This window comes from Gopherus evgoodei, chromosome 8 (assembly GCF_007399415.2).
Source record: "Gopherus evgoodei ecotype Sinaloan lineage chromosome 8, rGopEvg1_v1.p, whole genome shotgun sequence".
NCBI classification, from domain to species: domain Eukaryota; kingdom Metazoa; phylum Chordata; order Testudines; family Testudinidae; genus Gopherus; species Gopherus evgoodei.
In genome coordinates, this window is record NC_044329.1 from 34,465,706 (window position 1) to 34,488,052 (window position 22,347).

General features: G+C 44.8%; 1 protein-coding gene and 1 non-coding gene across 2 annotated transcripts in view; both read right to left on the reverse strand.

Annotated features, from left to right (window-relative positions):
* Positions 1-288: 288 nt before the first annotated feature.
* The window catches only part of HSPA9 (heat shock protein family A (Hsp70) member 9), a 31,021-nt gene continuing 8,962 nt past the window's right edge, over positions 289-22,347 (reverse strand). The window contains 18 exon segments of the mRNA XM_030571819.1: positions 289-1,038; positions 1,850-1,990; positions 3,765-3,857; positions 6,401-6,495; positions 10,501-10,618; positions 11,666-11,710; positions 11,713-11,772; positions 13,055-13,066; positions 13,068-13,160; positions 13,162-13,271; positions 13,274-13,283; positions 16,303-16,392; positions 16,394-16,513; positions 18,642-18,734; positions 19,519-19,681; positions 20,946-21,052; positions 21,136-21,159; positions 21,161-21,210. Coding sequence (XP_030427679.1) covers positions 976-1,038; positions 1,850-1,990; positions 3,765-3,857; positions 6,401-6,495; positions 10,501-10,618; positions 11,666-11,710; positions 11,713-11,772; positions 13,055-13,066; positions 13,068-13,160; positions 13,162-13,271; positions 13,274-13,283; positions 16,303-16,392; positions 16,394-16,513; positions 18,642-18,734; positions 19,519-19,681; positions 20,946-21,052; positions 21,136-21,159; positions 21,161-21,210 — 1,487 coding nt within the window. The 3' untranslated portion in view covers positions 289-975.
* LOC115656920 lies at positions 12,154-12,224 on the reverse strand. Its single transcript, XR_004001794.1, has one exon. It is a non-coding gene; the product is annotated as a small nucleolar RNA SNORD63 (small nucleolar RNA).

Genomic DNA, 22,347 nt, shown 5'->3' on the forward strand with positions numbered 1-22,347 from the left:
ATGCACAGTTTCTTCTGGCTCCAACCAGGATACTGACTAGATAAAGCACTGGTCTGAGCCAGCAGGACAATTTCTATGTTCCAAGAGAAGCATGCAAGCACTAAGCAAGAGAAAAGCAGGAAGAACCTTTCTGAATGTAACTAGGACCAAAGCATTAATGAAGCTAGTTTACTTCAAAAAGAGATGGCTTTCAGGTTGCCAGTTTGCTCACATTCTTTGTGCCAGCAGTGGGTCTACCAACAAATGCCACCTCACCAGGATGCAACTAGCCAAAAACTCGAGAAAGTGGACACTTTTCCATTTTTATTTTAAAAAAATCCAGAATACATCCAATAAGAACAATTTTATTATCAGGGAAATTGTTTTACCATATGCAGAGAACAGACATGTTATGGAGCAGAAAGCTTAGATAAGCAATGCACATAACTTCAATGTGGCCTTATTTAAAAGGAATCAAGTTACAGACAAATTAAAGTAACCCGTTCTCCTTCAGTACAAGAATACTAAGCTAGCTGCAGATTTAATGTTCTCTAGCAACGTAGCTGGCCCTGCAACTGCTGAACCCAGGACCGGTTACAAATCAGTTCACAGGAACTTGGCTCCACAAAGAGGATACACCAGGACTCCCATTCCCACCCCAAAATTTGTGACATGGTTTCGAACCTTTAAACAAATATAGTATACCACTTCGTCAAATGTTAGCAGTAAATTATGAGTGAATCCCCATGGCGCTCAGTTGAAAATACCACAGGGCTGATATTTAGAACTTGTCTAGCATGAATTAACTTTCATGAAATGATGATTCATCTAGTGGACACAACACTAAATTTATACATTAAAGAAATTATATATAGAATACTGCAAAAACACAGTAAGACTGAATTCTGCCCATTTCTGCTCAGGAAGGTCCCTTCACTCCCAAGCTTCAGAATTTTCACCTTCTTCCTGCTGCAGTCTCTGCACAAGAGTGACATTCTACTGTTTCTCTTCCTTCTGGTCCCCAGAACTTCCACCAGAACCCTCTCTCTCCGAAGCCATCTGTAAAAGACACCATCTGTTAGTTACAGTACGCTACTCCCACAGAGATATCCTGAGAGCGTGGAAACAGCTGCCCAGGTTTCTTCTAGACTGATCACAAGATTATTCTCACATTGAAAGAAACCCTAAAGGCCAAATTATTGAAGGTATTTAGGCGCCTAGTGGGAATTTCAAAAGCACCTAGGCACCTAACACCCACTGAAACCAATGGGAGTTAGGCACCTCAGTGCTTCTGAATAACTCATTAGGGCCTAAATACCATTAACAATCTGGCCCTGGCTGACCATTTTAGACAGAGCAGTCAGGAAGTCCATGATGAGTCTCTTGCAGCCAGTGACTATGCACAAAAGTTTAAACAACATTTACCATCATTTAATGGTTTTTAATAACTGCATTTGAGTATCTGGACGCAGTACCCTTTCTATGCTCACTGAAAGATCTACACTGATACTTCTGCTAGGAGGTTTGCCTGAGGCCCATTTATCTTTATGTATAAAAACAGTCTCAAGTATTGCTTGTCACCGATCAAGAGCTTTGTAATGACTGTTTCTACAAGGTATTAAAAGTTATACGTAATCCGTGGGACAGATCAGCAGCACAAACAAAATGCTGCATAATATCGAGGATCAGACTTCAGAACTTCCTTGATTGGCTGGACAGTTCAAGACACTGCACCAGATAAGACATCACTAGTGCAACTGCTGCTATTTAGGGTAGTTGACCTGTGGCTTCAAGCTACCCAGGCATGGACAATCCTCTAAGGCTTTATTTGGACCAGCTCCCTCTCCCTGTACAAGCCCTGCACACACACCTTTTTGTATGCCATTTCAAAGAGTTTGAGGGACGCCTGCTGTAGGCTGGATGCTGCTTGTCTGATGTTTTCTCCCGTTTCAGCATCTTTACGAGCCAGCAGCTCTCTCATTTTTGCAATCTCTTCCCTCAGTTTGTTGCACTGTAAACAAGTTACAAACAATAATTACATTGCACTTAGTTTCATTAAAACTGAGCCCTGCCCTTCACTTCTATGGCCCCCTCTCAGCTTTTGCCAAAAGGAGTGGACTTAAGTCTCAAATTAAAAGTCTGCAGTGTCTAGTAGCTTGTCCAGTTCCGAACAGGCACGTATCCACATCACTGAACACACCACAGCTGGCACCAACTGGTTACCTTGTTAAGCCAAGAACTTAAAAGGGCCACGGAAACAGAACCGCCCCCTTTGGCTGAGAGCGGGCCTCACCGATACCTCTAGTGACTTATTGCCACCACAGAGTCAAGGGGAGCAGAAAAAGCTGCTCTTCATCTCTCCATCTTTAAAATTCCACAAGAAAGAGCCACAAAGAGTGTTCAATGCACGAAGCCCCAAAGAGTCTCCTCCCTTTGTTTTGTGTGGGAGGAGTGGGGATGCAAACAATATGGTCTCGTCCCAGTCTCTGCTGCCATCTGTCAAACCCTCCACACAATCTGGCACTTCTTCGTCAGACCGGGAGTGTGCTCAAGAGGGCAGGACTGGCGATGTGAGGTTACTATGGGACAGCTGCATTGACAGAGCTGCGAGGGCGTGGGACACTCACTCAGCCAGGTCTAGAGGCAGAATGTGGGCAGGCACTGCCAGTCCTTTACTTTTAGGCCCACAGGTTGGAAGGAATATTATGTTCTTGAAGCCTCAGATTTTCCTCCTCCAAGCAGGCCATGATCCTTCCAGGGCCCATTAACACTGCCCCTCTGGTCTCCCACAAAGCGAGGGGGTTAGACATGTTTCCCATACAACTTCCCTTCAGAGGCTAAGTATTTAGTCTCTTGTCTTCCCAGCCCCTGCTAGGCCAGAGAACAAGTTCTACCCTCTCACTGGGCTACAAGAGCACCTGGTGTGTCCACACCCGTGTTTTAAAAAGAAGCCCAACAGTGATCTGGGTAGAGCCACTGAATCTTTATCTAAGCTAATCTAAGGGTACTTGCCAAGTATCTCCCGCCTCGGCCCTTCCTAAAACCACAAATTACTTGTTTGAAGTGGATGCTTTAATACTTTTGCAGCTTGTGAACTCATTTTTAAACATAACTTTTGAAATGAAGAATAATGCAGAGATGAAGCAGTCACTGAACAGTTTTAAAACCCCTCTGACACTAAGCATTTGACCCACTCCAGGTAAAGGAAGGAAACGAAGTCAAAACCATTTAAGCTGCTCCCAAGTTCCTGGGTGCTGTACTTGCAAAGTTCACCCACTGTTCTGAGACACTCAGAACAGCATGGAAGCCTTCACTTAATACTTATTGACTTACAAAGAAAACTTGTTTCATACATTCAGTGTCTTTGAAGAAAAAAATTCCCTCTGAAATCAGCCATTGCAAACCTTTCTATGGAGTCAGATCAAGGGTATGATTAATTGAAAAGCCTTTCACATTAACATCTTCATAGGCCACCTACACCTTATTAACATTTGCGACTCAGGGTTTGAAACAAATTCTCTGCTACAATAAAATGTCCTCCCACACAGCCAACCACCTCCACCATCCAAGTGGGACAAAAAGCAGCCATGGACTGTGCCTGCCTTCCACTGTTAAGAATCCTTCATGTATTCTGGAAGTCAGCTTCTCTAGCAAGTTTCAGCCACATGCTATTTTAAACAATTAAGAATCCCTGGGAGGTTACGTGCTAACCAGTGCTTCAACTGAGAGGGAAGATACTGTAGGGAACTCTGGCTCCTTTAACAAAGGCATCAGAAAATACCCACCTCATCTGCTGGCAGCTGATCCTTAAACTCCTCCATCTTAGATTCTGTATCATGGATAATCCCTTCTGCCATGTTCACAGCTTCAACACGTTCCTGGGCAAATTGACAACTGGGTAAGGGTCCATGCAATATAACAGTCAGATCTACACAACTCAGTTACAGTGTAAACAGATGCGAGTGGCACAGAACTGTATGGCTTAGTGGAATGGCAATGGATAGAACTCAGACAAGACTTAACCAACTTCCTTCCCCCACTGTAAGGAAACAAGTCATTTACAGATGAATCTGTGTTTGGAAATCCAAGTGAGCCATCTCAACCCTCATACCCCAGGGAAATTCCCAGCTGTGTTCCCAGATGGCAAGGCCAAGCACATGGCATTTGCTGTGCATGGATTTTCCCGTGTGTCAGTAACACCAATAAGGAAGGCAAAATGGTTTTTGTTTCAGTATATTGGGCAAAACACCTGGAGCCTCAGCTTTCAGACCCAACTACGGAGTTTCTCAGCTGACAGGGTACTAGAAGCAGTGTGGAGCATCATGCCTTCTGTGAATTCGGGGGTCCTTCAGATTTCTGGTATCCCCTATGCTTTCTTCAATATTTAAATTATTTTTGCATATCAGGTTTGCTGGTCAAGAAATGCCAATCTCTACTAGCTTTCCTGGTTGCAAAGATAATCAGCATGGGGCCTGCTGCAGTGCTGCCTTACTACAGGCAGATGAACCACGTGGGCCATTCCTCAAGTGCGTTAATCCATGTGGCGACATGAACTATTGCACTGATGGCAGTCTCAAATAGAGCAGGGCTGGATGTTCCACCTTTTTGGAGGAATACCCCACAAGAATAATGTGATCCTCAGAAGGGTGAGGTGCAATAGAGTTGTTAGCCAAAAACAAACACACACACACACACACCCCACCTTCCTTTATTTTCTATTGATCCTCGTCAGTGGTTCAAAGTTCACAGCACCTAACTCAAACCACCACCACCCCAGGCACCTGAGCTGGTACACCCTACAGAAGCCAAGAGTTAAAAATGGGAACCAGGGAATGAACTGCCCTCATCCGTGAGTGAGTCACTCCAGATCACGGTTTAAGCATGTCAGCAGGCAGCACGGGAAAACCTGTACTGTCTGTGGCGCACCCAATCTGTGGAGGGGTGTCTCCTCCCCATTTCACAGTTGTCATTTGGGCACTTGAAACCACCAACACTAGTTCAGTGGGTTAGGAACACGAACAGTGACAAGACAAAGAGATGGGGTGGGAATGTTCAGAACACTCCACACAAGCCCTATATATCCACAAAGTCTGCCCGACGGACAATACATGAAAACAGACAGTTATGCAAGTAGCTGGCACCTCTCAATAGTGTATTTTGCACATGTAACTTCCAAACGCCAAGCAGTCAGAATCTCAGGGTTTTCAAAAGAGGTATGAAGCAGAGAAGAAAAAGCTACAACACCTCCTAAGAAAACTCAGCTCCTTTCACAGAAAGCTACTCCAATATTCTGCTCTTTCGTCTATACCAGAACTTCACCCTTCTGAGGATCAAAGATTTAAAAGTGTTGCCAAAACAAGGTCACTAGTTCTGTAGAGATGAGAGCAGTGTAAAGCATCTACAGTGTCAATTTCTGCGGTCTGTAAGCATATGCTAGTGCCATATCCTACAGTATCTGCTTAAATCAATGTTCTATATTTAGTAGTGCAATTCATTATAGTTTACTCTCATTAAATTAATTAGTCCCAACCATTAACCTTATGAATATTATAGACTGGATCACTTGAGTGCAGAAAGTGTCACTCCTTTTTGACTAAGTCAATGTGGACTCTGGCCAGATATTCCCTGAGGGAATGGTGATCTCATGTGCACGGAGGCATACCAAAACGCAGATGAGATCTGGCACCCAAGATGCTGGAGACCAGGCTTTTAACATGTGCACTGCAATTGCCTATTAAAGGGTAGTGTGTCATGAGGGTTAGGACCAACATTTTGGTTTCGTAAAAATTAAAAAATTATTTCAATGAGTTCAGTGAAAACGGTTTAAACAGCTCCCTGCTATGTTTGCACCTACCGATGCAGCATTGCACTGTTCCATGAGAAACTGGAAGTGAAAGTGGTAGATCTAGCTTCAATATCCAAGATGAATTAAATGTAAACATTCAACAGCATCCATTGTGAAAAGTAGATTCAACCAGATTTTAAAGTTTCATTCACATATAGTAACAGGTAGGGGAATTTGTCTATTTATAAACACAACCACGTCCCTTTAATTCTTTAGAAAAGAATTTTAAAATACTTAGTTTGTAAACGTAAGGTCAACTACTGAACCGAGGTAAACGAGCTGGGTATTTATATGCTTATATTTTCTTGCAGTTAAAGCCAACTGCATGTAGAAATCTGGTAACAGGGGACAAGTGGTTATCTAGGCATCTACAAACCCATTTGCACATGCAATTGCAGTCATTGCACATGCAAATATAGGCTTGAGAACAACGACCTATGATCTCTTAATCTGGCCCTTATATGTCAAGCCAGAAGTCTTCTGAGTAGAGGGCAGTTTCATAATATGGAATGGAGATTTTTGACTGGTAAACTAGTAACCCATTAGATGAGACCACAATGACCACCATCAAGTTACCTTTCTTCGCCTATCTTCTTCTGCATATTTCTCTGCATTCTTCACCATGTTCTCAATGTCATCTTTGCTGAGGCCACCAGAAGACTGGATCACAACTATGTTAGAAAATATAGTATTTAAAAAAAGCTGTTTTGCATTTTAATCTCATTCCCTACAGCAGAGATCCAAATAATCATGTCTTTTGAAGAGAGAGCACGCCTACATTAATGCTTCAGCCACATTAGCTAGCCTATGTTGCCAGGGATCGTTTCCTTGTACTAATGAGCCACTAGCACAAGGCATGTATTTGACACAGTGCAATAGTGACACCTTAGAGCAGGGGTTTTCAATTTTTGTTTTCTGATGACCCAGTTGAAGAAAGTTGTTGACGCCCGTGAGCCAATGGAGCTGGGGATGAGGGGTTTGGGGTGTGGGAGGGGGCTCTGGGTGCAAGCTCTGGGATGGGGCCAAGGGTAAGGAGTGCAGGAGGGGGCTCTGAGTTTGGGGGACTCAGGGCTGGGGCAGGAGGTTGGGGTATAGGAGGGGATCAGAGCACTGCGCTGGGGATGAGGGGTTTGGAGTGCGGGAAAGGGCTCTGGGTGTGGGGGGCTGAGGAACGGGCTTGGGGCACAGGCTTACCGTCAGTGCCTCCCAGTCAGTGGCACAGCTGAGGTGCAGAGGCAGACTTTCTGCCTGTCCTGGCACCATGGACCATGCTGTGCCCCAGAAGTGGCCAGCAGTAGGTCTTGCTCCTAAGTGGAGGCGTGCGCAAGCAGCTCTTGCTCATAGCACCCTCCACCAGCTTCCATTGGCCATGGTGGAGCCAATGCTAGGGGTGGGGGCAGTGCTCGGAGCCCCGTCGCTCCCCCCGCCTAGAAGCTCCGACCTGCTGCTGGCTGCTTCTGGGGCACAGTGCGGTGTCGGAACAGCCTGCCTTAGCTGGGCAGCACCGCTGACAGGGCTTAACAGCCCGGTCGGCAGGACTGACCAGAGCCATCGCAACCCAGTACCGTCCATTCCAAAATTGGGTCACGACCCACAGTTTGAAAGCCACTGCCTTAGAAAATGCTTAGAATAAACTAAGAGATCCGATAAGAGAAAAGTGTTGATCTCCAATGACATTCATTCCTAGTGACGCATTTACCACCTCTCTGCTCTCATGCGAGCATTCAACTCTTGGGCTCAGAAAACAATCCTTGTACACCTTCAAAGTAACAATGCTGAACGGCTGCAGTTCCTTACAAAGCTGCTAGTAGTCTGTATTATTCTAGTTAGTGCACCTATCTAAGGAGACCTAATAGAAAGTACAAGGACAGAACTGCACTTGGAGAGGCTTGGTATAATGGCAACTCAGATAAAGGCTCTGTTCCCAGCCGTGCTAGATACTTCCTTTGTAACTATCTGCAAGTCACTTCACACTGTTCTTCAGTTACTCCATGTGGAAAGTGAGCCTGTGTATAAGGCCCTCAGGCCAAGCGGGCATTCTGGCTCAGAATGCAGGAGGAGTCTTTATCAGGTCATGGAGTTTCCTTTCACTTTTGGAGAGCAGCCCAGAGCAATTCAGAACCTGGCTTCCAGACTGTTTCCAGCCATGCTCTCCCTCTATTTCCTTCAGTGATAGAGCTGTAGCTAGCTTTCAAATAAAGCCAACTTATTTTTTCCTACTGCTGCCCTGTGAAAACTGCCTTGTTTGAGCCAACGTTGCAATCTGCATTTCAAGTGGGGTGGCGTAATGCAATTTCATTGGAAAGCAAGGGACAGATGTCATTGGACATTTACAACACTTCAGGAAGGGAACCAACTTTAGGTCTTCATCTCAGTAAGCACTTAATTTTTCAGAGTATTCTAGGTGACAGTGAGCCTAAACCCTAAAAACCTAATAGCACAGGTCTATTTCAAAGTTAGACAGGGGATTAACGAGTCAGAGGTTTACAATGGGATCATGGCTGCAACCGGTGTTATACGCTACAGATAGCTAGCTAAAGGCTAGGCCGAGAACCTTGGTCCCCCATATCCAAGGGGAGGTATCTATACTAATCTGTTGAACACCTGTAACCAGCTAATACAAGGCAACAAACAGTGCATGCGCCTGCTCCAAATGAATTTAGTGTTGATAAGGTGTTTTTTGTTGTCAACAACAGCAACAGGACTGAACCCAAAAATATTCACTAAGATCATTAAAGCACGTTTCTAATTATGTTTTCTTCAGCTATAACCTGCAAATTTATCAAGGAATTCCATAACTCTGGAATGAAGAGGCAAACGCCATTTTTGAATGAAGTAGAAAAACTGGAGTCAACAAATTATCATGATACGAAAATAAGTGTCAAATAATGACAATTTTTCTTCAAGCTTTGTAAAAATCCAGCAATCCAGGGTAAAGAAGCTTTCCAAGCCAAAGTTCTAGGGGTCTAAAACAGTGCGACATGTTTACAACAGTAACTGTGGAGGCAATATTGCCTCTAATATTTGATTGTGTTATTAAGTAAACACAGTGACAACAGCTTCAAGTCCCCAAACTCCCTGCAGTTTCAAGATGTTGTTTCTAGGCTACCAGAATCAGCTGGTTATCAGGGGAATCTGCCTTAAGCACCTGGGTTTTCAAATTTTTGTGGCAGAGTAGCTAGGAATAAGTACATTCTTAGTACTGTGCTTCTCTGATCAGATGCACTCTTCACGCCAGGTGTCTTGCTAATTAACCTCCTCCCCCCTAACAGAGCTTGGCACACTGATGCTGTCCCATGACTAGACAATAAGCTGCTAGGACTATTAGCAATATGACACTAGTTTCTCAGATGGACAGTGTGCCAAGGAACATAGCACAGCAGGCAAGTGAAAACGAGCTCCTACCTGGTCCAGGGTTCCCAGTCACCTACCTCCCTGCTCAGCCCCCTCCCTTCTCCCAACCAATGGAAGAACAGAACAGTCTCTGCCCCAAGTGCCTCTGTGGGTAGGTAGCTCTGCCTCTTGGAGGTAGAAAGGGGCATGACACAGCTGCTCACCTATCACTATAAGGGGACTTCTTTTCTGCCAACATCACTGCATTGCACAGAGTGAGAGACAGTCAGGCTGCTTTCAATGCAACTTCATCTGCTGAAGTGAGGACTTAAAAGCTGGTCCTATTTCCCACCAGCGATGAGTCTCAACAGGGGCTGCTCATGTACAGGGCTCATTTTAAATGGAAGTTGGGCAACTTTAAGGTAGTAGCAGACGAGGGTCACAACAGCCTTTGGCAGTCCATGCAGAAATAAAAGTGAATGAATGAGCCACTTTATAGAAGGGTGCCTTTTCTCACCCCCCCCCCCCACTGAAGTCACCACTGCTGCCTCATACCACTCTGCTCCCCGATCACCACATGCTCTGACTGTGCCCTATGCCATTACTGCTTCCCACTGGCTGGCTGTTTGAGAGCTGAGAGACAACAGCAGCAGGGGCAAGGCACACCTTTGCTAGTAAGGAGAATGCTACCAGAGCTGGAGACCAGAGCTGATGGGGAGCCTGGCACATGGGTGGAGTCTGTGTCCCTGGGGGAGGCAGAGTCTGGGGGGGAGAACCAGTCCAGGGTCCCAATGCCCCATACAGCGGCAGGGAAAGGGCTCTGCCGTTACAACCCCAGCTCTAGATATGCCTCCCACTGGCATGAGTGTGCCCCAACTCAGGGACTGACCACAATTAGATTGGCAGTGGGAGGAGAGAGCAAATGTTAAGACAGCAACCAGAGACTGGTAGTAAAGGGTGGAGCTCCGCCCCTGCTTCCATGATGGAGAGGTGATTGGGCCATTAGGTGGCACTGCAACCTGGTGTGTGGGCTCCTGCTCCCAGTCCTGGTGCTGAAGGTTTAACACACTGGAGCTGATACCATGCCTCCTGGATAACTTGTAACAAATACAAGTTGTCCTACCTCTCCCCTTCCCTCCATTTGTCTGCCTATCACCCTCACCTGCTATGCCATGTCTGACTCTAGACTGTAAGCTTTTGGGGGGGCAGGGGTCACATCTAGTTTGAGACATCTAGCACCTATTGGGGTTCACACACTCAGAGGTTACATACAGAGTAGCCAAGCATAATTCCATACATTTCCTTCCCTTCACTATAAGGGATCCAATGATAGCTGCACTTACTTTGCTGTTCACGTCCTGTCCCTTTATCCTTTGCTGAAACGTGAACAATTCCATTAGCATCAATGTCAAATGTGACCTCAATCTGGGGCACGCCCCGTGGAGCTGGAGGAATTCCAACCTGGAAACCAGAAGTGCTTAGCCATTAGTTCCCCAATAGATGTGGGTTTGGTCTACAAGCCTTTAGTGTTGTGCATATTATCCTGATGAACTGCCAATTCAACTAAAACAACCTCAAAGCAGATCCCAGGATATGCCTGTCAGAACTCATGGCAAATTAGTGGTATCTGACAGACTTAATGGGACAGACCTAATTTAATGCAGCAGCAGAAGCTGGGGAAGCTGCCATAAATGTCACAAGAAGAGCAAATGCTGTTTTATTACTTAATGCCAGTAAGTCACTCTGCCCATCCCATGCATGGCAGCAAGTTCAATTTCCTTTAGTTAATTACTTGGGTCTATTCTGGGGAGAGCCAGGCCCCGCTTGAGGCTACTATGTTTAAATGGCCACATATTCACCATGCTTCAGGAGATGCAAAGTCCTGCCTTACTGGAGGGCTCCTTCCAGGAACTGGATTTAATATTAGAGTTGTCAAGCAGGAAGAGGCCTCTTAAGAACCCATATAAGCTTGAGGAGGCCCCGATACAGTACAGCCCTATTCAACATGACCACTCTTGAAATTAAATCACAAGTGTCCATACGGATCAGGAGGACAAATACCTGTACAGGCTGATTACGTATGAAGATAGTCAACTAATCAGCCAACGTCCTATAAACAATATCCCTTGGGCATGGTAACTGCTGTCTACACAATCTAGGCTTCTCCAAAGGGACTTGAAAGGAGGGGGTGATCGGCCAGCTACTGGCTGCCTAGGGACAACTGTGAAGCAACATGGGATCTAAATAGTGAGTTATATTTGGTAACAGGCTCTAACATCCTAGTTCCATGGGTACAAAAATCAATGCCTCTAAGATAGTATGGCTACTGAAGGCAGGCTGACAGTAAGGCCTACTGATTTAGAAGCCTGGATCAACTGGTTCTGTTAAAGTCCCCACTTTCGGGGGGGGGGGGGGGGGCGGGGGGGTTTAAGGTCAAACAAATGGGAGGAGGCTTGGAACTTACTGAGTGAAGGTAGTTTACGGTCATGAACATTTAGTGCAACATACCAAAGTGAACTGGCCAAGAAGCTTGTTGTCAGAAGCCATCTCTCTCCCTCGCCCTGGCATACTTTAATCTCCACTTGAGTCTGCCCATCAGCTGCTGTAGAAAACACCTGTAGAAGGGGGAGAGAAACAGAATATCTGACAGCTTACAACCCCTGAATTGACCTACTTACTACACAAAGACTAAAGGACAGGGAACAGCATGAAAAACTAGAAAGATAGGCTGAAGGGATAAAGAACTACTTTAAATGTGTATTATCCCTCCATGCTTCTCAAGCCTTTTAATACAGTCAAGATTTTAAGGCAAAAAGATAAATATTGGAAGGCACCAGGGCAAGATTTCAACAAAGGCAGTCGAAGTGTTTGCCTGGGAGTCAGAGAGGAACAAGGAAATGAGCGCTGGAGCCCAATCTTGTCAGTATCCCTGCACAACAGGGGGAAGAGCATTCTCTATGACTCCAGGCCACCAAAGGCAGTTTTGGCCGTGCAGCTGTGCTCAGTTATATTAAGTCTCCGCACCAGTTCTCTTCAGAATGATGTGTTGATAGTAACATCATAGCACAGACACAGCCCAGTTCTGTCCCAAGACAAAAGCTCAAGAGATTTCTCACCACATGCTTATAAAGAGGGGGAGGGAAGTTGAGTTTATTGGGTTGAAAGCTACCCCTGCCCCAACAAAGAAAAGTTACTCACTAATCTGCCTCATTTTGGGTTGGATTTCAGCCTCTCCTTCCACTTGGAATTCTGTCTAGGTTTATGGGGGTGAAGAGGGAGAAGAGACTCTTCTGAGACCCCTGCTCTCCTCCCCAATGGCTGCACATGGCAGGGACCCTCATTAGCCAAGCTGAAGAAGCCCTCGGCCTCAGATGGTTTACTAGAGAGCAATACAAGGCATATCCCTCTCTCTCTCTGGGGCAGAAGGCTGCCCTAACAGGGTTTCCCAGCCCTTGCTGCAGTGAGAACTCGCTCTCTTAGTCCCGAGCCCAAAGTGCTAGAACATCACCACTACTAAAAGCAGCTGGATCTTCACTGTGTGTTCAATTCCAATGCCCTATACCTATTCCCCATGCTGGGTGTCCCACCTTCTCCCTCTCCAACCCTAGGATCATGCCCATGCTGCTCTCTCTGGCAAACAGTGCTCCTCCAGTCATGTTGCCACACGCAGCAGAGTGAAGTGTCTAGCTCTGAGTGGCATGACTTCAACCCTCCTGGGCAACATGGATAGGGGGAAAAAAGCATACTTATCACAGTGTCCCCATGGGACTTAAATGCAGGGATGGGGCAGAAATAGAACACATGGGGCACCTGAAGCCTGCAATTGTTCTGTCCCCAAGACAATAGCCCAGGAACTCCATTAGAAGCAGACAGTTTACCAAGATGTTTAATCCTCACCTGGCTCTTCTTGGCTTGGAATCGTCGTGTTCCTATTGATGAGCTTCGTGAAGACACCTCCCAGCGTCTCGATTCCCAGGGACAAAGGGTCACGTCACAGCAGCAAGCACATCGGTGACATCACCAGCTAACACACCACCTTGAATAGCAGCACCAATAGCAACAGCTTCATCTGGATTAACTGCTTTGCTAGGAGAACGGCCAAACAGATCCTGCCAGTCTGCTGCACCTGAATGAGACAGAACATAGCCCATGTGTAGGGAACTCCTGCTATCACAGCCTTCCCGCCACAGTCCACCCCATGGTATAGTGAAAATGTATATGAGAAAGGACCCCTCATTATTTGTCCTCCAACAAGCTGTCACTTCTGCCATCCAGTGGCAGATGAGACTAAGCTTCAGGCCCTATGACTGGCTCCTGCTTCCCCCATCCTTCATTTGCTCCTCATAGCACACCGTTGAGTGGATTCAGGTGCACCCATATTCGCCCTACACCTACATCATCTAGGAAGCCAAAAGACAGTCAGTCCCCTCCTCTGGAGTGCTGTTTCCAACCCAGTGAGCCAGCAGCGAGTCACCCAAGGAAGGGGATGAAGAACTCTAGCCTCCCAGAGTTCAACACTCCCACCTACACTGACCCCTAGCTCACCACACACAGCAATAATGCAGCAACATTCCGCTCGAGCAGAATGGGGAACACTTATCCCAGCTGGGCACAAGTCAGCACATTCCAGGCTTATTCTCCCCAGAGCTGGGGACAGCTCCAGGGACTGAAATGCAATAGTAAGCACAGAACTGTGGGACAGGTTAGAAAATCAACAGAAAGGAGGGGGCACACCTCATCTCGTTTAGTGTATTAAAGAATAAATGAAGCCATATGAAAGGCAACAATGTCTCCAGACCCTTATTTAATGTGGTGTTTCAGCAGATACTTTGCACTCCACCTTTTCAGAACAATGCGCTGATGAATACATCAGATCCATGGCTGAAGTATCAGGATAGGAACTCAGCTGGGTGTTTGAAACACCCCACACGGCTTTCAATTCCACTCCAAGGGGCCCACTTCCACCACTGAGATTTTAGCTGATGTTCACAGCTCCTCTGCACCCCAAGCTGTGTTAGTGGGCAGCCATTTTCTGCACAGGTGAGCACTGTGCTCCTGGGGAGCTGTGAGCATTGCTCCAGCTTGTCTGCCCACGAACACTCCCTTGACACAAGGAAACATACAGGAAGACCATATAATTAACTGGAAATCTTTCCCCTAGGGGCATGTTTTACAGTGCAAGGGGAGGCATTACTTCTGATCACAGATCTGACATTTCCCTGAGCATTGTCTGTGTGAGCACAGTTCCAAATAATGTCAAATTCCACCCCAGCAGTGGTGTGAAGGGGAGCTGGGCAAGATATAGTAAAAGAGGGAGAAAGCTACATTACTGTGTGCAATACACAGGCACAGATTTTGGTACGCCTGTGCTCAAGTCAGCCTGCAGTTAAAGCTTTGAGTGAGAGTAGTCATGGAAGCGTTATGTAACCCTGCAAGGTCACATGGTGCTAGAAAAGTATAAATAGGATACTGACATTTAAGTAGTGTCTTCCACCCCAAAGGAGTCTCAGTACTTCAGGAAGGGCTTCCCCCACTATGGAAATGAAGTCAGAGTGTGTAACACTATATAAGAGACTTGGACAGAAGGCAAGGAAAATATTGTACGTGGTTTAAACTGCAGGAACCTTAGCAAGGGGGGATGCAACCACTGGATTTTGGCCAGGACAGCAGCTTTTAGTGACTTTTGTCCTGCAAACCTTACAGGTATTGAAACATGTCTACACAGCATTTGAGCACCTGCAGGAGCAGCCTCCCAGCCCTTGTCAACAGATTTGGGTTAGTGGAGCTCCTGCTAGTGCTCTGAAAGCAGCTGGGTAGATAGCGCTTTGAAGTAATCGCTCCCAGGCAAATCCCCCTCAGCAGGGTACTCTGGATCCTGGATGGCTGTCAGTCACAGAAAGACAGTGATAACACCCGAAGAGTACCACAGCGTCTACAGAGTAAAGCAGTCTTTATTGTTCTCCACAAACTGGGAGAGAATAACTGAGGGTACGTCTACCCGTAAGACAACCCATGGCAGTCAGTCAGTCTGTCTCAGAGCAAAGGTGAACTGACTTGGGCTGGTGCTGCAGGGCTACAAAATAGCAGTGTAGACATTTGGCCTTGGGTTGGAGCCTGGTCTCCGAGATCTCCCCGCCATCCACTGGGCTCCAAGACCTGGGCTCCAGACTGAGTTTCTACGCTGCTATTTTCAGCCCTGCAGCACAAGCCCACGTCAGTCGGTCTGGGCTCTGATACTCACTGCCATGGGTCTTTCCCCCCCCTCCCCGTGTAGATGCACCCTAAGAGACCTCCATTAGCAGCATAGTCCACATTCTTGAGGATACCCTTGCACAAGCATATTCCCCACTGAGTTCAGGGGAGCTGAACAGTTCTTTTTGGAGCCTGGAATTTGAGAACACTAAATCAACAGCAGGCGGGTCCTAATGTTCAAGACTTTGCATGTCTGCAAAGCAAGTTTAAGTCATCTGCTGGTGACTATCACCATAGTATACAGGTATATCTAGGTAGCCAGTGCTAAGAGCCTAAGGCCAGTGAACCTGCTCATCACTCATGCCAGGGAGCAAACACATACCCAATTATGCCTTAGTGGCAGGTGACAGCATGGCTTTGCTGACAGCCAGAACAGTGAACCTACAAGATCCCTAGATGGCAAAGCTAAGTTGACAAGAGGGGGTGAATTCCACATAGGTCATGAGTCTGGCAGCAGCACACTGACCACACAAGCTGCTCTCCCAGGCTAGAGAGAAAAAGCCTTAAGTTCTTAAATCTCAACAGCACTGCTTACGTTCAGTCCACATCAGGCAGCAGGAGCCAGGAACAGAAATTTGTAACTCCTGCTAATTCTCACTGGTCCTGGCAAGGTTAATCCCGTCAGCAGCATCCTCCAGACAGGCCCTGGATCAAACACCAACCCAAGCAGGGAGTGGCAATTGTTCTACTCACATGAGCAGGCATGCCTGATCCTGCCCTCCCTCCCCACTCATCCAGCGGACCATATAGCAACCCTTCACCTACAGCATCTCCAAAGTTTCTGGACTTAGGAGTTGGGTTCCCTTTATAATGCTTCTGTGAAACAAATGAAAGTGACTCAATCCTTGGACAAAGCGGTTAAGCGGTGTGTGTCACATGGGAACATGCCATACCTTAGGCATTCTGCTCATTCCACCAACCAGGATGACTTCACCAATGTCAATCTTGCTGACTTCAGCATCCTGCATGGCTTTTTGGCAAGGTGGCCAATGTCCTCCTGATCAGATCTGCTACAATCCCCTCAAACTGGGAACGACTTAGCTTCATGTTCAAGTGCTTTGGTCCAGAAGCATCCATAGTAAGGTAGGGCAAGTTAATGTCTGTCTGGCAAAACAAGAATTCACTAGTTATCAGAAGTAGGAAATCAAGACAAGAAACTACATGTGGCATTCAGTGTTATGTATGGAACTGTGACAACTGATCACTTACAGATGAAGCCAATAGGTTTCTGTAAGAATCCCTTCAGGAATCTTTTGGGGAAAAAAACCAAGTTTTCACCCATATTTTAATATTTCTGTATATCTTTAACCCCATCCCCTATAGCCTAAGCTTAAAGAGGCCGGTCACATTTTATATTAAGGTCTGATTAACTATTTATTTAACTATCAATCATTAACTCATTATAAACTACATCTAAACAGAAACTTAACATTAAGTACAACCACAGATCCTCCATGGTTAAGACAAATTCCATATATTCTTCCCAGTTTCTTCAGTGGTGCAACTTTTCTGTTCATTTACCCTTTTTAAAATTTTATAAAGCTGAGTCAAGCCCTGTTCACAGTAACTTTGCAGAGCTGTGAATTGTTTGCTGTAACCAACACGTGTAAACACACAGGAATGGCAGTCTAGAAACTACTAGCCCCTTATTACATGTAATGTTTTTGATCAACATCTTCCCATCAGAGAGGTTAAAAAAAAAAATCGAAGTAGAAAAAGTGATAAAACCCCCACCAAACACAGAGCACATGCATATTTGCTGTTAAGACAGTATAGAAAAATTCACCAAATACCGCTCATTTTTATTTTTTTCAATACAGGACAGCCTACTTCACTGGGGTTAAACATACTCAGCAATAAACTGTTTTCTCAAAAAACAAACAAAATCTATTTTTATAACATTTATGGCTTGAGCGTGAGGCCAATTGAATATTTTAAACAACAATTTCCATTTAAAATTAAGCACCAGGCATTACAATTTAGAATGCTCATTTCTCCGACTATTTATGGAAGAGGTTTAAAATCGTTGTCCCTGCTTATAAGTCCACTGCGCTAATTTGAAGTAAGGCACAGCAAAATAATGGCAAAAGTGCTGAGTCATACTGACACCACAAATCACTGCAAAACATAAATGCCTCAACACACACACAAGGAGCAAGTCTGCAAAATCAAAACTGGTCTCTTGTTATAGACTAAAGCCAAGCTCTCTCCTCTTAAATAGCAAAGTCACTACAGTCATATTCAAAGACTTTCCTGAAGGCTCTTGCTTATTTAACTCTTAGTGGTGCAGTACAGAAGAATTTCCTGGCAGAATGGAGTATATTTCTAACGTAGTGTATTTTCTCTCTCCAGTGAGCTAGCAAACCAGAATCTGTTATGACCTTGTCAGAACCATTTATCCTTTGTGACTGGCCTAAGGACCATGCTTCCTGTGATCTCCCCATTTTGCCAAAGAAAACTCCCACCCAGAAACAGAACAAAGACGATTGGAACAAAGGAATTGGAAACAGAACAAGAAACTCAGACACTGTCTAGCTGACTTCAACAACATCTAAGTGAGACTGGTCCCTTCAATGAAAACGGTTCACTGTTTGCAGTGGATAGAGAGAGGGGTCTGGAAGCAGAGGGTGGGAGATGTGATCCTTGGAATCTGCTGTCTAGTGACTACCTCTCTGTGCGCAGCTTTTAAAAGAGAGCGTTTTTTTTAAAAGATTATTTTCTGTCATTATGCAAATAAGTAGTTCAGTCAGTTTTTACACTTAAAACTAAGATTTGAATTGCTAGAAGTAAAGCCACAATGTATCAGAAGCAGGATTATCAGCAATTCAATTCCTTGATGCCCTCCAGAGTTCTGGAATAAGTACCTGTAGCATGCAGATTTAAGAACAAGGTCAGATATTCCTACAGGAGAGAGAGGACATCTCTTTGGGGTCAAAGCTAACAGGATTAATATTCCTATCCAGGAGGTAGAAACCGCCACTGTTGTTCTAAGCCTCAAGCAATTATCTTGCATCACCTAACAGATGTTCAATTTTCTCTCAGACTGCTAATACCAATACTAGCTTGTCAAAGCATTTCCCCACAGAATGATGTCCTTTGCACATACTCAAGTTTGTTCTATCAACCGAAATTGCAGTCTACACATTTGGCTTGTCTTTACCTGTTAAATAAAATGTGCAAAGTGACATATCAAAGTGGCCTACTAATGCACTTGATTATCCAATCATCTCACCTGCACAGATGACGAGAGCTCACACTTGGCTTTTTCCGATGCTTCTCTCACTCTCTGAAGAGCCATGTTATCTTTAGTCAGGTCAATGCCCGTCTAACCAATAAGAAACGTGTGTTAAAAAAACTGTCACTCTCCAAAAACCCATTAGCCTGCACCTGTCATTTGCTGTAGGTCACCCCTGCCCCACTGTAATATAAAGACATCTGCCAAAATTAGAATTTGAGTCCTAGTGCTTTGTCTGCTTATCCCCCACACTTGTAAAAATAATAAATACAAGTATTTAGTATTTTACATACATTACCTCTAACCACCATGTGAAGTAGTTTTGTAGTAATATATCCATTAACAACTAGAAGAATTGGGGCAGACACTGTGCCTTGCTTAAGGTAACACTGGATCAATGACTGAGTTATGATTAGACTGCACAATTTCCCAGCTACCACCCTTGTGCTCCATCTACTAGGCAGTAGCATCATGCAGCACTAGTGGGTTTATGTGGCCAATTCCCCGTAAGATGAAAGGAGGTCAATTTATGTAGGACAACCCCATAGAGACATTGTCAAAGGAACAGACGAGCAGAAGTCTTGCTATTCTGTTTGACCTAGACTCCTGTGAGATATCCACTCTTTAATTTGTATTTGTCTTTAGCCAAATATGGAGGCAGATTACTAAAGAGCAGCCTAAGTTATTTTAATACCCTACACTTTAGCATTTAGTTAATCGTCAACTAAACTCAAAACATCAATACAGAAGAGGATCCTCACCCATCTAAGGTAATTTGAGATTCTCTAGTTTGAGAACTGGTTTTCACAGCATTCTTAGTAACACTATCAAAATTACACATGGCATGTTATCTGTGCAAACAGATTTCATTTACCTCTCTCCTGAATTCCTTGACAATATGCTGCAGCAAGGCCTGGTCAAAGTCTTCACCACCCAAGAAAGTGTCACCATTGGTAGATTTCACCTCAAAGACTCCCTTCTGAATTTCCAAAATAGAAATATCAAAAGTGCCACCACCCAAGTCATAGACTGCAATACTAAGACAGAAAACAGAGAGAACATACCCTTTAAAGACAGTCTTTTGGCTTGAACACTTTCAAACTCATGAGACGGGGTGCAGATAGTCATGTGAACCTTTACATTGCCTGCATAAGCTATTGTCTACAAAGGTGAAGGCTGATGTGGGCCTGATCCTGCATTCCTTACACACCAAAAGTCCCCATTTGAAGACATCTGACTCCTATGTAAAGTGGAGTTTGTGGTGCACAAGGAATGCAGGATCATGCCCATTATGTAATTTCATTATGTGGTTTACTACACTATTCAATGTTTTTTATCTCCTGGAAACTGCTGAATACTAAGTTTTCCCCTGAAGAAGCCTTCTCTAAAAAGAGTTATCAAGCTGACATAATAGGTTCATTCCATGCACATCTGGAATTCCTGACTTCAAATGAAAGTTCCAGATGCATATGGACTGCACTCTTGTGCTACTATGTAACCTTGGTCATTGCTATTACCTGTCTTACCAGGGAATGCTTCTCCAGGAGAACATCATACTCACTAGTGCTCTGTGCCAACCACTGACTAAAGCAGAAAGACTGGAACTGGATACTGCAGTTAAAACAGCCTTAACATTTTTATTAAGAGGAGACTGCATTCGTGGTTGCCCCCCGCATAAAGTCATAAGGCAAATTAAGGTATGGAGCTAAAGTCCAGGCATTTCAGAGACAGCTTTTGGGAAAGGCCAGGGGAAGCAGAGAGCACTTACACAACACTGTAAAATTCTCTTCAACAACATGAATTTACAGTTTGTAAGATCTATATCAGCAAAATTGTTATGGTAATACTGACACACAGAGGATAATAAAAATAAATGTCTTAACAAGTACATCGGGAAACAAATGCTTTCCAGTAAACCAGAACGTGGACAGAGATTTTTACGCCAATTTAATCTTAATATAAGGAACCTGTCAACTCAATCATCTTGAAGAACCACGCTAAGAAGCTGTTTACTAACCACAGTTCACTGTTCTTAAATTAATGGTGTGCAGCTGTGCAGCTACTGCTAACTATTTAAGATGCAGTTTTGCAATGAACATCTAAGATTCAGGTTTTTTTTTTTTAAACTGGTAAGAATGAAATAAGCTCTGAGAGCAACTGCACATAATAGATTACTGTGGAATTAGCTTAGCAATAGGGTATGAACTAGTCTCTTTCAGCAGCACAAAGTCTTTTATTATTTACAAAACAGAACCCTAGGTGCTCTGGCTAAGAGGGGTGGGGATTACTAGCAGACATTACACTTTGTCTTCAGACTTGTCTAGAACCGTAAGCCAGGGCAGCAGCAGTTGTTCATTGATCACCCTTAGAACATTGAGTCCAGAAATCTGCCCAGCATCTTTAGTAGCCTGAAAAAGAGAAGCAAGTTGACCAGTGAGAGAAGTTACAATCTGTTTATGGACACAGGAAATCCAGGAGCCTGTGATCCTACCTGCCTCTGAGAATCATTGAAGTAGAGCAGGGACAGTGATGACAGCATTCTTTGCTGAGTGTCCCAGGTAGTTTTCTGGAAAGAAAAACCAGTAAGTTATTGTAGCTAATAAAAACTTCAGGACCCACTCTAAAATGTTGGCGCTTTGTTTCTACTTCCCATCGGCTATAAACAGAACAGGGGTCCTCAGTCTGGGCTTTGTGATTTCCCTCCCTTTATGGAGAGATGGGAGAGGGTCCCAAAGCTTTTTTCACTTTGACACGGGGGCTGGACTATGGAAGAGCTTGTGACCCCCTTAGAATCGCAGTCACCTCAAGACATTTTATACTTTCCACTAGTGATCAGACAAAACTGCTTAGTGTGAATTCACCTATAACACTTGCAGAATTCTTTGCTTTTATAGCAGTAGAAAACAATCCTGAGGCTATGCCTTTACTTTGGAATGTCTTATATTTGGTCAATAGACTGCTTACCCCATTTGCCCAGTATAAATATTTTCCACAGCAGGTTGATATACAGCAGATTAATGGCAACAAAAATGTAATGTACGGTTAATCAGAAAAGCTCCCAGTTTTCTGGCACATCCCTATTCAGTATCGCACTTGCTGTTCCTTTGAATCAATATTGAAGTAGAAAGTCATCACTAAGTGCAAACAAACCTGTTCAAGTATTGGATGCATGCTACACACCCCAGAGACTGCATAGTGCTTCAATTTGTTTGCTGTTAATATCCTTACAGTATTCTATCCAATCTAATTCACAGCCTTTGTGGGACTGGTCCATCTGGATTTGGGTTGGCCTGCTGCACAACACTAAAGACTGCCATTTCCAGAATCTGGAGGCACTCTCTAACCTCCCGCACACTGCAACTCAGTCTTCTAGGCCCGCCTTCCATCCCTGCGAGACCTTGGTAGCTACTACAAGGTTGAATCTATGTATAGTCACTCACATCGCAGTCTTACTTGTTGATCACTCGATAATTGGGGTGCAAAAGTGCTCTCCAACCCAGACAGCAGGTGAGTAGTGAGGGTTCCAAAACTAAATGACAACTACCCCAACCCCACTATAGTTTGGAGATTTCCTTGAATCACAGTAGGGATGGAAGGGGAAAGAATCGTCAGCTCTGTGGGCCATCACCCTGGCAGAGCTCCACAGCCACCACTAGCTAGGGAGAAGTACTTCACACATGAGTCCCTTTACATTTCCTCTCTT